Source organism: Aulostomus chinensis, chromosome 13 (assembly GCF_037954235.1).
Source record: "Aulostomus chinensis isolate RoL2024-O1b breed Wild chromosome 13, RoL_Achi_v1.0, whole genome shotgun sequence".
NCBI classification, from domain to species: domain Eukaryota; kingdom Metazoa; phylum Chordata; class Actinopteri; order Syngnathiformes; family Aulostomidae; genus Aulostomus; species Aulostomus chinensis.
This window is the reverse complement of record NC_141332.1, coordinates 6,614,416-6,631,874: the sequence shown is the minus strand read 5'-3', so window position 1 is coordinate 6,631,874 and position 17,459 is coordinate 6,614,416. Positions and strand designations below refer to the sequence as shown.

At 46.6% G+C, this 17,459-nt stretch overlaps 1 protein-coding gene across 3 annotated transcripts in view; it reads right to left on the bottom strand.

Annotated features, from left to right (window-relative positions):
* aff2 (AF4/FMR2 family, member 2) overlaps positions 1-17,459 on the bottom strand; it is a 137,525-nt gene that overhangs the window by 31,859 nt on the left and 88,207 nt on the right. For all 3 annotated transcript variants that reach the window (XM_086222848.1, XM_086222850.1, XM_086222849.1), the window contains exons 9-10: positions 15,844-15,898; positions 8,318-8,355 (exon numbers count right to left, since the gene is read on the bottom strand). In XM_086222848.1, coding sequence (XP_086078974.1) covers positions 8,318-8,355; positions 15,844-15,898 — 93 coding nt within the window. The remainder of the gene's footprint in view (positions 1-8,317; positions 8,356-15,843; positions 15,899-17,459) is intronic.

Genomic DNA, 17,459 nt, shown 5'->3' with positions numbered 1-17,459 from the left:
ATTTCTCAGACCGCTTTTTTCCATCGACGCAGTTTTCCTAAGATCAGAAACATTCTGTCTCCAGGTGAGAACGAGTCCATGCATCTGGGACTTCTAGGCTGGACGATCGTAACTCTTCATTATCAGGCTGCACCAACAAGTGGTTAAAGGCTCTCCAGCTGGTCCAGAACGCAGCTGCAGGCGTCCTGACAGGAACCAGGAGCAGAGACCACATCCCCCCGTTTTAGCTTCACTGCACCGGCTTCCAGTAAAATCCAGAACAGAGTTTAAAATCCTGCTCCTCACTTTTAAAGCTCTTATGGTCAGACTCCATCGTATCTGGAAGAGGTCCTAGTTCCTCATGAACCCACCAGAGCACTTCGCTCCCAGCATTCAGGGTTCGTGCTGGTTCCTAGAATTCTAACAGTAGAATGGAGCCAGAGCCTTCAGTTATCAGGCTCCCCTCCTGAGGAACCGTCTCCCAATTTCAGTCCAGGACCCAGACCCCCTCTCTAGGTTTAAGAGCAGACTTAAGACCTCCTTGTTGATACAGCTCATAGTTTGGGCCGGTGAGGCTGATCCTGGACCAGCTCCTAGTTTATGCTGCTATAGACTGAGACTACCAGGGGACTCCCATGATTCACTGAGCTTCCTCCTCCTCTCTGCTTCTCTCCATCTTCATCCACAAAATCCTCATGTGTCAATCATCCATCAACCTCAACTTCTTCCTGGAAGTGTCTGTGCTCTCGCCCTGCAGGTCACCTGGGGCTGTAGACGCTGGGTTGATCACTTCCTGTCCTGGACCAACCACTCGCACGCCCTCGTTCACCCTGGCCCCGTGTTTCTCTCTCCTTTTGACCCCTCCCTCTCTTTCTCCTCTTATCCCCCTGCCCCTCCACCCCTCTCTCTCCTCTCCTCCCCCACCCCCATCTCTCTCCTCCCCCTCTCAACCCCAACTGGTCGAGGCAGATGGCCACCCAACCTGAGCCTGGTTCTGCCAGAGGTTTCTTCCTGTTAAAAGGGAGTTTTTCTTGCCAGCATGGCAGAGTGCTGCTCCTGTGGGAACGTCCGGTCTCTTCTATCTGAGTTAAAGAGGGAGGTTCTCGACCTGCTCTTTGAGTAAAGTGCCTTGAGGTGGCTTTGCTGTGATGTGGTGCAACATAAATGAAGATTGATTGATGGTGGCCTGGTGCAGCAGTTGTCCTCACTGTGGCCCCCCAGCAAGAAGGTTGTGGGTGGAGCCCCGGCTGCAGCATGGGGTCTTTCTGTGTGAGTCTCCATGTTCTCCCTGTTCCTGCTGGGTTCTCTCTGGTACTCCAGCTTCCTCCACAGTCCAAAGACATCAAGAGGGACCAGGTTAATCCAGACTCTAAATTGACCGTAGGCGTGGCTGGGAGAGCCAATGGTTGTCTGTCTCTATGTGTTGGCCCTGCCATGGACTGGTGACCTGTCCAGGGGGAAGGCTGCTGGGATAGGCTCCACCCCCACCACCCTGAACAGGAGAAGAGGGGGAACATGGATGGAGGGATGATGGAGGGATGGATGGATGGATGGATGGAGGGAGGGATGGATGGATGGATGGATGGATGGAGGGAGGGATGGATGGAGGGATGGATGGAAGGATGGATGATGAATGGATGGATGATGGATGGAAGGATGGATGATGGATGGATGGATAGATGGATGGAGGGATGGATGGAAGGATATATGTATATACACATTTACTACATTTGATCTTTTTTGATCATTGCATTGTTTTTCATTGAATTTCTCTCGTTGCCATTTGGACTCCACTTGACTTGGCACATGAGACCAGATTCACCACACGAGCGTATTCATGATTCTGTCGTCATGTGTGGGTCTTTGCTGGTCTGCTCTCTGGTATGTTGTATGTCTCTGGTATGTTGTATTCTAGCAGCAGGCCCTGTGTTGGAGGACCAGGATGAAGGAGTGTGTGTGTGTGTGTGAGAGAGAGAGAGAGAGAGAGAGAAAGAGAGAGAGAGAGAGAGAGAAGGTGTGAAGGCATTACATCTGGCTCACTTTCCTCCTATTTTCTCAGGAATCAGGCATCAGCAGTCGAAAATAATTTAGTGCAGTAGACGGTGCCAAATTAAAATGCAGTGCCAGCTGGTGCCGCCTGACGGAGGAAGATTTTGCTGGATGTTTTGAGCACATTTCAATGAAGCTGTGTTGAACTTCATCAAGGAGAGAATTTATTCCCATTTCATCACAGCATCAAATCTGCTGAACTGCTGAAATTGAAATATGTTGTCAGGTTTGTGAAATACTGCAATTCTTTGTTCATGGATGAACTTGCACCTATTTGGAAGGATACCAGGGTACCAAAGGGGAGTTCCCACCTCAGCTCTCATTGCATCCCAGCAAGAAGAGAGGGAGGTTCCAACCACGTCAACAACAACAACGCTCTGATGTCACATTTAAGTTCATTTCAAATGATGTTCCTATAAGGTTAAATGTTTTGAACCACATCGATCTGATGTAGACCTGAACCTCCACCAGTCTGGTGTTTACTGGTGGATCTGATGTAGAACTGAACCTCCAACATCCACCAGTCTGGTGTTTACTGGTGGATCTGACGTAGAACTGAACCTCCACCGGTCTGGTGTTACTGGTGGATCTGATGTAGAACTGAACCTCCACCGGTCTGGTGTTACTGTTGGATCTGATGTAGAACTGAACCTCCAACATCCACCAGTCTGGTGTTACTGGTGGATCTGATGTAGACCTGAACCTATCAAGCTACTTGGAATCACAAGGAGTGTTTGGGACTCATTGTGATGTCACTCTATAACTATGCAGAATATCAGGAAACAAGAAGATGTGACATAAGCGTTACGTTGTGTATCCAACTGTGTCAACGTGGCCAATCTCCTCTTCAGACAGGCAGTCGTCACTGCTGTCGGTGTGTTTGTTGTGTCAGTGTTGCGTAAGAACACATAAATAACTTTTGTCAGATTTTCAGGCTCAACCAGAGTCTTTGGCATCTGGAGGTTTGTGTGTTAAAATCACAAGCACATCAGAGGAAATGGAGCCGCCTTGACAGAATGATCGACCCCCACTCCTCCAGGCTGCAGCTATGCTAGCTGCTACACTCTTGGCTGGACTTACCAGTATACCAGTGAGGCCAAAGACAGGAGAACTGGTACGAGGCCCTTGATTCTCTGGTGCATGCAGATCAGCTCTGTTACAGTGCCAGTCAAAGAAATGGCAGAGTGAAGGAAACTGGGTTGTTACAGCTGCCAGGGAGGTCATGTGATGTCAGGAGGCCATGTTTTAGTTCTCTCACAGGATATCCCAAGTACTTATACACAGATTTGGATGAAGATTGTTGGGAAAATACTGCAGGTACACGGTGTAGGCCCTGGATCCAAGAATTTCCTGTGATATTAATTGATTTCAGATTAATTGAATTGTCCACATGAATTATTGACAAGTCTTATCAGGGGTGAAAGTGGCGTAAAAGTCTTGCCGGAACTGTACGCACACGTTAAAAAAAAAAAGTGCCGCAGACGAAGTTTTATGGTTTTTAATCAGTTTTGGGTGATTTTTCTTACAGTTTTCGGGTGTCTGTTCCCCACACAACTGCAGCCCCCATAGCCCCGCCCTTCCCCCGCGACCCCTGGAAATGCTTTGAAAACTGCTTTGTACAGTCACTGCCCACTACAGTGCTGACAACAGGGGGCAGGCAGACATGGAAACACAGATCATCAGCATCACTCAATGGTTTCTTCTTCCTGTTGGGTGGCAGACTCCTCAGACAGTCTCTCCCTGGACTCACTCTCATCAAGGAGTGGCTCTGAGTCTCAATCTTCCGTGGGTCTCATTTTGCTAACTTTTTCTCCTGCTTCTTCAGCTCTGTCACATTTTCTCTTAAACATGTCACTTATTTTACATTGCATTGTGCCAAAGAAGGTCGCCAGCAGCCGAGTTCTTTGATTTTGCCCTCTTTTTTGTTTTCTTTCTCTTTTTTTCGTTCCGTGAAAGCAGAACAGTGTGGTTTTAACCAATCAAAACTAGCAATGCTGGTAACGTGACCCAGGTGTCCGTCTGTCAGCCAACCAGAAACGGCTCACATGCGGAGATGCGCTCATGGGCACGACTCCGTGTCAAGGCGGTTTCACACTGAAGTCCATTCATTGTGCATGTGGGCGCGCTGTGACGTCACATGAGCGCAAACCAAGCCCAGCAACTTGGTAGCGCTGCGCGTGCTTGCGCCCCACCCTCAGAATGAAACCACCTTCAGACGTTGTTTTCTTTATTTAATATGGGATTTTGACAGCTCCCTTCTCCTCCTTTTTTTAACGGAACTCCATTCCAGGCGTGAATATTTTCCCGGAACTGCGTTAACTGTTATTGCGTTATTGTTTTGACAACATGAAGCAAAAGTCAAGCCCTTCAATAGGCTGACATCCGTATGTATGTGTGTGTGTGTGTGTGTGTGTGTGTGTGTGAGTGTGTGTCTGCTAGCTAGCAGTCGTGCAGCTATTTGCCTTTGTTTGGATTTAAAAGTACCCCTGAGACATTGGTTCAATTTTCTGGCGATGATCTTCCCCTTGAGGTTTTCTGCCCGTGATTCCAGTTTTCCATCAGAGGATCTCACACGCAGTTCATGGATCACCTGACTGACATGAACCTGAAAGATTATTGTAGATTGATTACTTACTTATGGATTCCCACGAGCACAGCTTTAATATCCTCATCAGCATCTCAACTCTTGCTTAGCCACTTGGTAGCAATCGTCTTTTAGCTCTTAAAGCGATTAGGAACATCACGTCTTGGGTTCTTGAGATCGTCATCAATTTTTTTTTAACTGAAAAAGCATTTATAACCACCAGAATAACAAGAGTACAGAAAACTAGAAAACTGAATCCCTGTTTGGGTCACACTGTGGGGGATATGTTGGCTGAAGGTGTCCCTGCAGACACGCCATCAGTAGGTCCCAGGATGTCCTCTTCTCTCCAGCAGGTCTGTTCTAATGATTCTATCCATCTGTGCCACAGTCTACAGCACCGTTTGGATTCTGTCCCCATTAATTAACCGGCAGGATGGGAACATGGGGAAGACAATCAACAGACAATAGATGGTAACAGTTTCTCTCCCCAAATCGATCAACTCCTGCAGACAATGGAGCTAACGGGCCAGACAGGTCACGGTTGGGACAACCGGCAACCAGAGGACGAGATGTGAGCGAGTGTGGCGCCGGCAGCCACAGCTGAAGTCTAGCTGCCATCGCTAGATGTGAACTGACCACAGATATGCAGAGTCATGGCGGTGGTGTGGGGCTGTGGAGTGACGAGCTCAGAGGAAGCCATCTGGGCTCGGCTCATCTGGGCTCGGCTCATCTGGGCTCGGCTCATCTGGCATCTTATCTGCCATAAACTCACTGGTTCAGCCCCCTGCTTGGCAGAATTTCCTGCTGCACAGCTGGCATACAATCGCTCTCTGTCAGTGTCTATCACGTGTGTGTGTGTGTGTGTGTGTGTGTGTTTGTGTGTGTGTGTGTGTGTGTGTGCAGCAGCGTCAGCGACACTGTTTTAGGAAGTGCTTCACATTAGAAGTCGTGTCTCATCCCAGATTGGCTCCTGCTCCCAAGTTCAACCTGTAAGTCTTTGACTTGCCAACATTTCCATGTTCTTCAGTCTTTTACCCACAAACCCTTGTTGGTTTGAGGTCACACCACCTGTTTGAGGCTGGTTCCATTTGAGCTCCACAGCCAGAGCCTGAGAGGTTCTAGGGGTACCTGTTGGTTTCTGACTGGTGGGTTAATTTGAAATTTAGCAAAAAGCTTCAGTTGCACTGACCAACAGTAACTGGGTCTACACTCAGCGGTCCAGTGCTCTTACAGCCTTTAAGGTGCAGAAACCTGTATCCCTGGAACTCACCAGAGGCTCCACAGCACAAACACGCAAAAGATCTAAATCATCACAACCTGCAGCCGCGAGCATCAGGTCTGGATTCCTGCTGCTCCTGTAAGTCTGAAGCTACCCCCTAGCACGCGTACCATGAAGAGAGACGCAGTACACACGACGCCCAACAGCACAACTTCTCGGATGATTTAAACCTCAGACGGGATCACCATGTCAGGAGCTTCCTGCTTGCCTGCTACTGGCCTTGAACCCTGCACCACCGGCACAGGAGCTGGACTCACTGACAGGGAAGCTACACTCAAGGCACCCACCCAGGGGGCACACCCAACACATGGGTCCATCATATACATATTACCCATTGTACATTTACTACTGTTACAACTACTGCATCAGTACTTCCAGGACCATTGGTGGTTGCTAGTTCCAGGCAGTGTTCCTCTCCAAGCTGACGTTAGGAAACGCAGCCTTAGAGAGAGAGAGAGACAGAGAGAGAGACAGAGAGACAGAGAGAGAAAGGAGGCATAACAATAGGTGTGTGGGTGAGGTTGTCAGAGGAAGAAATACATACATATTTGTGAGTGTATGTGAGGAGAGTGTCTGACAGGACCAGAGAAAGTTTGTGCTTGTTGCTTTCCATCGTAGATAGCCATTGGGTTGCTAGTAGCATCTTGAGTCCCTGCAGATATGTGTGTGTGTGTGTGTGTGTGTGTGTGTGTGTGTGTGTGTGTGTGTGTGTGTGTGGTGTTCACTAGAAATCGTTGCAGAGCGGACGGGCTCATTAGTGGTAGCAGAGTAACACATGGCCTGGGGCACACACACGCGCACACACACACACACACACGCGCACACACACACACACGCGCACACACACACACACACACACACACACACACACACACACACACACTCTGCATACTAATGCCCTCAGACTGTGAACACAACAAGCCTCATTTATTTAATATTCTTATATTCTGATGCACCAGTCAGAGTTTTGAATTCTAAGCGAAATATTAATTCTTAAATGAAAAATTATATCTCAGTGTCACAATCGTCTGTTTACATGGATTCTCTCCATCGCTCCGTGGTGCTTCAAGAACACAAGAACTTATGAAGCATGATGACACAGCTATAAAATTATTCATAATTGACTCCATGCAGGATGATAATATGGAGTGAAACATAAAACATTCACAATCAAGCCGCCACTGCCTCCTTTTTTGTTTTCCTTTCACATTGAGAAACCGTATCAAGAGGCGGCATCTCATTACTTTGATTGCAGCAACTGTATGAACTACATATTCATGTTTTAAGAAGAGGAAGTTCATGTACTTGAAACAGGAAATGTTCTTTAGTGAACGTGAATCAGGAACTATGAAAGCCCAACGAAGCATCTGAAGGATGTTTGCAGCCGTGCAGCAGAGCTGCTCAAGGTCTTCTCAGTGACAAAGCACCGTCTCCGCCTCTGGTTATCGATCATCGACGGTATCAGTGACAGAAGTCGCGCTGTCTGCCACTGATTCACTAGCAGACAACTCACAGGGACAGGAATGATTGACAGCAGCCCTGTTAGGCAGAAAATCTCTCTTTTAATTTACAAAATGAAGCTGAAAGCCTAAATCTTCTAACGAACGCCGTCTTCCTTTCCGCTTTCACTGAGGACTTTTTCAAGCAGGTAAATGTACTTTCACCACAATACAAAAGTATTCAAATATTGATGAAACCTCAACATACGATACAAATGGTTGGTATTTAATCATTTGAATTATTTCATATATTTTGGAGTATGAATCTTTAACTCTAACAATGTAGTCTGAAAAGAAAGTATTTTGCTCTGAAGTGCAAGAGACTTGCAGTACAAGCCAGTATGTTATGATTGTACTTTTACGGATCACAGAATTTTAAAAATACTTCATTAACCCTCAGAAAAAAAGGCTCAAGGAATTTAAATTAAGTGAAAACAACGGTGAACAGCTCAGCAGCTGATTCACATCTGCAGTATCAGCCTGTCAACAACACAAAAAAACAAGCAGAGGAAAGTCCTGTTTGGACTCATCAGCAGGAGGAGGCTGTGCTGCCTTCTAGCAGGTTCATAAAAAGCACCAGTGGACAGAGCTGGTAAGTCCAGCCTTCCTGGACAGACCTCAGGTGTCACACCAAGCAGCCTGAATGAGAGTGGGACAATTACTGCCCCCCCCCCCCGACTGGTTCTGATTCTTCCTGGAGCTCAGCATGAGCCTGCAGCCTCCAGGGGCCACCGGCTGCCGCTACACACGTCTCAGGGTGGAGTGCGTAGTGGCGGAGGCGACCCGGCGGGCAGCTGCCAGCACTGAAGCTGCGGTGAATCAGAGTCGCCACCGCTCCAGAGGCTCGATGACATCTGATTAGCAGTGTAGCTCACACACAAGAGACGAAGGGACATGAAGCCCAGTGGAGGGAGAGAGAGGGCTTACCTGAGGGCTGCAGCTCGGGCTTTGGGCTTGTCAGATATCTGTCAACACACACACACACACACACACACACACACACACACACACACACACACACACACACACACACACACACACACACACACGCTGTTAAGATATTCCATTCAAATTAGTTGAAAACAATAGGTAAGATAATTCATTAATACATTCAGATCATATTTATATATATATATATATATATATATATATATATATATATATATATGAGTGTATATATACTGTATATATATATATGAGTGTATATACATATATATACGTATATACATATATACACACACGTGAATATATACGTATATACACAGTATATATACACACATATACTTATATATACATATATGCACATATATACGTATATATACACAGGGATATATACACATATATACGTATATATACACACACATTTACTTATATATATATATACATATATACACATATATACATATATATTTATATATGTATAAACACACACACACACACAAACACACATATATATACATATATATATACACACACACACACACACACACACACACACATATATATATATATATACATATATATATATATATATATATATATATATATATATATATATATATATATATATATATATATATATATATATATATGAATAACCTAAATACCAGTGTTAACATGTACTAACCCGGTTGAGCTTTGACCCGGTTCTCTATACGATAGTTTAGTAAACCCGGTTTTGAAAATGTTCACCATTGACTAATGTTCCAGCTCTGAGACGTGACGCTCCAGTGACTGACAGCAGAACTGGTCCGTCCCGCCCCTGGCAGGTCGTTTCTCTCCCTCCATCTCTCTAGGAACCAGGTGATTACCGGCACCAGTATGGATTCTTAGCTTGAACAAACCTCTCCAGATCTTTTGCCGGGAAGGTCTGGAACAGATCTACTCCTGCAGACATCTACCTGCTGTTGCTGCACGTTTTTACATGACCAATTTTCCACCATCTCCTGTTTCAACGTGGCTCGAACATGGACAGTTGTTCCTGCCAAAGACGACACGCAGTTTTCCTAAAGAGTGAGATGAGATCTCAAAGGCGCATCTCCCCAGATCATCTGCTCTCCTCTCTCTCCACAGACATCACGGCGCAGGTTTAACAAGGCCTTTAACGCCCCCACGCCGCCCTGAACAGAGCTGAACAATGGGAGTTTCGCTTGTTTTCACGCTGTCACTCTACTCTGGGAGAGACTTCGTCAAGCCCTCTCACTGCTGAGCAGCAGGTTCAAAGTCCTCCATGTCTGATGCAACTCTTGTGCAGCGCTGCATTGCTGAAGATGCAACAGTTGCTGGGTTTGCACTTGAAATGAAACAAAAGAGACTGGAATTTCACTCTGAGAAAACACATCTGTCACAACAAGGACATATGACAGCTACCTCTAACGTCTACACACGCCCCGTATGACTCGCAGCCTCGCATCGAATGATTGAGCTTACGTTCTATGCGCCAGTGTGATGGGTGAAGCCTGGTCAGGGTTCTTTTGTTCCATCAACAGAACACTGTCAACCTGTGGCTGACACCCACCAGCCCACGAGGACCTTCTTGGTATGAATGGATGTCACTTGACTTCCTACTGTCCTGGACTTACAATCGTGATGGCCACTAGATGGGACCTGTCACTCACGAATGCAGGATCTGTTTTGGTCAGGTTTGTTTAGAACCACATTATGAGACAAAACAGCAGAAAGGTCACGCTGACCTTTGACATGTGACCACTGCCTTGTTCTCAGTCATCCTTGAGTCCCAGCGGATGTTGGTGGCCAATTTAAAGAAATTCTCTCAGAGTTTCAGAGGAATCCTGTTACCAGGAACTGGGTCACAAACGTGACGATGGAGTCCCAGAAGCAGGAACTGTGACACTTATGGTCCCAAAAGTCCAAAAGGTTCTCAAACGAATGGATGGATGGATGATGGATGGATGATGGATGATAGATGGATGATGGATGGATGATGGATGGATGGATGGATGATAGATGGATGATGGATGGATGATGGATGGATGGATGGATGATGGATGGATGGATGGATGATGGATGATAGATGGATGATGGATGGATGGATGATGGATGGATGGATGGATGGATGATAGATGGATGATGGATGGATGATGGATGGATGATAGATGGATGGATGGATGGATGGATGATGGATGGATGGATGGATGGATGATGGATGGATGATGGATGGATGATAGATGGATGATGGATGGATGGATGGATGATGGATGGATGATGGATGGATGGATGGATGATGGATGGATGATGGATGGATGGATAAATGATGGATGGATGGATAAATGATGGATGGATGATGGATGGATGGATAAATGATGGATGGATGATGGATGGATGGATAAATGATGGATGGATGATGGATGGATGGATGGATAAATGATGGATGGATGATGGATGGATGGATGGATAAATGATGGATGGATGATGGATGGATGGATAAATGATGGATGGATGATGGATGGATGGATAAATGATGGATGGATGGATAAATGATGGATGGATGATGGATGGATGGATAAATGATGGATGGATGATGGATGGATGGATAAATGATGGATGGATGATGGATGGATGGATGGATAAATGATGGATGGATGGATGATGGATGGATGGATAAATGATGGATGGATGATGGATGGATGGATAAATGATGGATGGATGATGGATGGATGGATGGATAAATGATGGATGGATGATGGATGGATGGATAAATGATGGATGGATGATGGATGGATGGATGGATAAATGATGGATGGATGGATGGATGGATGATGGATGGATGGATGGATGATGGATGATAGATGGATGATGGATGGATGATGGATGGATGATGGAAGGGTAGATGATGGATGATGGATGATGGATGGATGATGAATGGATGATGGATGGACGGATGATGGATGGATGATGGATGGATGGATGATGGATGGATGGATAAATGATGGATGGATGATGGATGGATGGATAAATGATGGATGGATGGATAAATGATGGATGGATGATGGATGGATGGATAAATGATGGATGGATGATGGATGGATGGATAAATGATGGATGGATGATGGATGGATGGATGGATAAATGATGGATGGATGGATGATGGATGGATGGATAAATGATGGATGGATGATGGATGGATGGATAAATGATGGATGGATGATGGATGGATGGATGGATAAATGATGGATGGATGATGGATGGATGGATAAATGATGGATGGATGATGGATGGATGGATGGATAAATGATGGATGGATGGATGGATGGATGATGGATGGATGGATGGATGATGGATGATAGATGGATGATGGATGGATGATGGATGGATGATGGAAGGATAGATGATGGATGATGGATGGATGATGAATGGATGATGGATGGACGGATGATGGATGGATGATGGATGGATGGATGATGGATGGATGGATAAATGATGGATGGATGGATAAATGATGGATGGATAGATGGATAAATGATGGATGGATGATGGATGGATGGATAAATGATGGATGGATAGATGGATAAATGATGGATGGATGATGGATGGATGGATAGATGATGGATGGATAGATGGATAAATGATGGATGGATGGACTGATATTCATCAGGAAAAAGAAGAGCAGATTCTTTCCTTCACTACAAACCAAAGCTCCATCAAAATGCAGTCATCAGGAGCTCTTCCTCCCAGTCCAGTTGAATGTCTTGTCTTCTATTGGGCTCGTTTCTATTCTCTTCTAGTCCACATTTCAGTGCACCCTTGATTTTTATTTCCATTTCCCGTGATTGGAGGATTTTCTATTTCCTCACCTGCCTTCAGTGCGTTTCCTCTGTAACCTTGTGAACCCCCTGGTGGAGGCTGTTCTATCGCTCTCTCACTGGTGTTTGCTGCAGTTTGTGCTGGCGTCTCGTTTGCTCCACCATCTGTTACAAGTTATCTGTGCTTCAAGGTCGATTAGCGAGGCTCTGCTCTCTGGATACGTTCTGCTGCACTTCTTCTGAAGACATGAAGCTGAGTGGGATCTGACCCCTGCAGCACCAGACCTGTACCATCACCTCAGCCATGATCAAATATATATGATAAACACGGTCACTACTCCCGAAGACTAGAAACCCCGGCGGGGGACAACACAGCAGCAGAGACCGTGTGATCGTCCCCCGAACCCTGCAGCCTCGTCCTCGTTTCCCCGGGGTCTCACACACTGGAATGGAGCTTGCAGTACAAACAAGAAACACTAGTTTCCTTTTGACTGTCAAATAAACGAAATGCAAAGTAGGAAGATTCCTCCGGATCAGCTGGTCTGGAGTGGATGAACAAGTTCCTACACCAGAAGATGGATGGAGGCGGTGCTGGCTGTGGTAGAGGTGTGGAGAGAGGAGTGGAGGGAAGGATTCACTCCTTGGTGGCAGCTAGCATGTAGCTGACGTGTTGCTGCTGGGAAGGTGCCAGCAGCAGAAACAGCTGGCCAGTCACATGACTGAAAGCTTTGTAAGGTCACGGCTGGTTGGTAAACAGGGTTTCCGTCTCGCCACCGCCAGTGACCTTCCTTTGCAAAGGTGAAGGTGAAGGAGGATTTTTATTCTTTGGATTCTGCTGATTCTGTCAACGTTGTCTGAGGATCATCAGCGGTCGAGGCCTGCTGCTGCTGGCTGGTGTGCCACATGTGGGACCCCCACTGGTCCTCACTTGACTCCTGTTTAGGAAATCACTGTTTTAAATGACTATTTTGGCCACTTGGGGCAGTGGAAAACACCACCACCTCACAAGGCAACAGCCTTCTTGTCCTGTCCAGTGGACATGGACAAACCGTCTCTGCTGAATGGACGTCAGAGATTTCCCGTCTTGCAGCTGTAATATGGCGGCGATCAATGCTGCTCCTCAACTGGACTGACTTGGTTCGGCGTCTGCTGGAGATCCCGGCAGCGCCAGGCTGACAGGTCTCTGTAGAGCGTCCTTCTGCCTTTTTGTGCAAAATACAAGCTGTTGCCGCATTAGTTGAATATTTCCAGTGGTTTGAGGTGGCACGGCCACAAGGTTTGGTGTTTCTGTGGTGTTTGTGGTTCAGAGACAGAGAGCCAGAACGGACCTCCAAGGACACGTCCTTTGGTTGAACATGCCGCGCTTTGCAAGAGTGTGTAGGAACGCAGTCCTGATACTTCAGCAGCGAGCGGCGCCGTGCTGGAGTAGACCTGGACCTGTTCCCCTCCCAGTGCGCTGAACATTTTACCAGCTGCAAATGTACCTTTCCAACAAGGCGGAGCTTCAAGCCTGACCTTGCTCTGACCAAGGTGATCTGTCATCACAAGCTTCCAGAGAGAAACGCGAGCACATAGAGAGACAAAGGACAGCCGTGCAGCGGTAATTGGGCTGCTGTTTTTCTGTCAGTTTGTGAAGTCATTAGGAGCATCTCTCTTCCTCTCAGTCTCTCGCTTCCATCCCTCTCTCCCCAGCTCTCTCTATTCCCTCCTCTCCTTCGTGTCTTTGCTCTGTGTCAAAAACATATTCATCATACTCCTCTGCTGCCCTCACAGCGCCGCGCCACAGAATACTAATGACACTGAGTCGGTGTGTGTGTCTGTGAGAGAGACGCACTGCCAGCATGGCCGCTTGTGCGTCTGTGTATTTGATTACGAGTGTGTGTATGTTGTGTTTTACTTCAGGCTATAAAAGCTTGATAATACACCATGCACTCATTTGCTATAAGCCTGTTAACAGCATGCAGAGAGAAAATGCCACAGGATTCATCTCAGCCTCTCTCTCCCCCTCCGTCTCCCTCCCTCCATTTCTTTGTCTCACTCTACGTCTCTAACTCTCTCTCTCCATCTTCTCCTTCTGTCTGCAGTGTTTGTTATCGGCTTGTCTGGTCTGGCTTCGCCTCTTTCTCCTTCTAACTAGTTTGCATGTTTCTCGGGTTTATGTCGGTCTCTCTCCGTTTCCGCCTGGTGCCGTCATGGTGAAGGTTTAAAGGAATAGTTTTTATTTCCATGTTTTTTCTCAGAGTGAGTGACAATCTTTTGAATCCTTTCTTTGTGCATCAAATATAAAGTTGCAGAAGCAGGAGGAGGTATTTCACACACCCTCCCTTGTCTGGAAGTAAAAATACCATTGAATTTTCCTGTAGACAGTACTGCATGACTCACAGTTGGAGTGCCTCGGTACGAAAGTCTCTAGGTTCAATCGTCCGTCAAAAAGAATATCTGCTGCACAAGTGCAGGAAAGAAGGATGTTAAGACTAATCAAAGAGCCTGTGATTAAGGAAGACACCATTCTGAATGCACGTAAGTCCGTAATTAACTGATCTACTTTCAGCTTAATTATAATCACTGAATCCACAGTAAAGACCTGCGATCAGTGATAATTATAAATCACTATCTTGGCAATTATTCAATCAGAAGGCCAGTTAAAAGGGGATGAGAGGAAATTGTCTCTTTTCATTAGCAGAAAAGATCTCATGGACTCTTTGACGCTCACTGATATGAGCTGAACTCTGGTGGTGGGGGTGTGTGTGTGTGTGTGGGGGGGGGGGGGCAGCATCGCGACCCCCACTGGCAGCTTTGAACTCATCTCTGGCAACATTAGCGCATGATGATAATGATAAGTGGAGAGGGGGCCACTCTGCCACCGCTCCTATCAAATAACACGGCGTGAGAGCAGCAGAGCAGCTCGTCAGCCGAGAGCTCCGAGGCGGCGAGCCGTCGCTCTGGATGACTTCATGATATCATCTTTGTTTTGTTCCCCTCCACGTATGGAGAACTTAGGCTGTTATGAATGAATGAATTCGGAAAAGCCACACGTTTAGCCTGAAGCTAATGATGGCTACCAACAGCTAAACTGTCCAAAATATCCGTTTTCGAACTCTTAAGCGTCTACTTCGTCCAGCTGGAGCCTTTAGGCGAACCAACCAGCCCGCACTCCAACAAGCTAGCTCAGCGTAGCGCCTAACCAGACGGGCCTAGTTAGGATACAGCTGGATAACACAACGTGGATTATACGCACTTGAGAGTTTGAATATGGATGCTTGGGCTGTTCCGCTGTTGTTAGTTGTTGTCATCTCCGTTAGCTTCTAGCTTAACGCACATAGCTTGTATCTGAAGCAATGCAGGATGGTGGACATGCCTTTGTGAGATCCAGACATATTAATGAGCATATATATATATATATATATATATATATATATATATATATATATATATATATGCGCTTTTGTACATTTAACACACAAATAAAATGTGGAATTGCCTGTTAAAAGGGGGGTATCAGCTGAACAGAAGCTGGTTGGTGGTGGCTGGACGCATGTGCAGGGACGCTTTCAGACACATGGGTCCAAAAGCTTTGGTACTGGTGATCAAATCAGTGTCTATCACATATCAGTACAAGACTTGGATGTGACATCTATGGATGGATGATGTCACGCAGCCATGACTGGATGGACTGCAGAGGGAGCTCACCTGTTGATCGGCCTCATCCTCATCGCTGCTGATTTTCAGGTCATCCTCCAGCATCCTGCACAGAGACAAAGGAGCACGTGTGTTATTGCAGCCGTGACCTCCCGTCTGCTCGCATTAGCTTGAATACGGCACGCTGAGATCTGCAATTCCCTTCCTGGCAAATGGATTAATTACACAGCAAAAGCAGAACCAGCTCATGTAGGGGAATGAGGAAGTGGACAGGGGACCAGATGGTTGGCGATTTGAGCTCAGTGGAGAAAAGCCAGATTGTTTTTTCACCTGGAAACTTTCTGTCTGACAACCACTGACCTCCAGCCATGAATTCTTTGGAAAGCTGAGTGAGCTCAGCTGAGATCGGTCCCCAGTCACGATTGTTCGCGGGCGTCTAATCAGAGGGGGGACCTGCTCTGCTCTCGGAGCAGAATTCCAACAGTGTAAACACATCTTGTGTGTGGAAGCTTCCATGGCAAGATAACGTGACCCCCTCTCAGCAGCGCCTTGTCCTGAGCACACAAATTATTTATATGCTGTACACTGGCAAGTTCCCGTGTTTTATTGCTTTATGTAACCCCTCCACACAAACTAGTGTTGTTGTAAGATAGCGCTGCTATTGTCATGACAGGAGCATCCCCTAAAGGGACTTTTACTGCCTCACAAACCACTCTTGTCAGAGCTCACACCACTAAAACCACTCCCCAGTGTGCTGGTGTTTTCAGACGGGACTGAGCAAGTCACAAGTGACTGAGGCACAGTGAGGAAGGCTGTGCAGATAAGGGCACAGTGGTGCAGCACACAGCGATGACAGATACGTTTGAATAATGGAGTCCTATTTTATTTCATAAGAAGGACAGATGGAGAGAGGGAGATAGCGAGTGAGATGGAGATGATAATGACGGGGGAGGGAAGGGGTGAACGGGGGGAGACTGAGGAGAGGGAGAGGCATTGAGGGGAGAGAAGCATCACTGAGGACAGAAGTAGCCGGATAGAAATGAATCCCAGACGGAAGCATCGGGGACAGGCAGAGCTTCGAGAGCCCTCGTCAAAGTCGTTCAAGGTGCCGACGCTCTTGCATTCTTGATGTCAGACAGGAAAGTAGAGCTTCATTAGTTGTAGTAGTTCAAGTGGATGTTAAAACACTACTTCACCCAAAATGTGTACTTCATCTTTCGAGTACTCACCAATAGGAGTCTTGAGTGGGGACCGACTCTGATTGATACCGATAGCATTCCCGAGACTGCTTCCCGATCCGGGTCTTAATCAATACCACGATTGATACTTTTCTATTGTTTGGTGTAAATGTGAGGCGACGTTCCTTCTCACATAACTAGCAAGTCTTTACTATTACTAGTCTTCACTAAACATGGCTGATGTTGCAGGGTCCCCTCAGAATGACAGTGAACTAGGAACTAATATAGAGTTATACATCAATTTGATTCCATCCATCCATCCATTTCCTTTTCCACTTATCCATCAAGGGTTGCCGGGGGTGGGGGTGGAGGGGGGGTGGGGTCTATCCCAGCTGACATTGGGCGAGAGGTGGGGCTCGTCCTGAACAGGTCGCCAGTCCATCGCAGGGCCATCAGGAGCAGTTAGGGGTTAATTTATTTTATTTCATT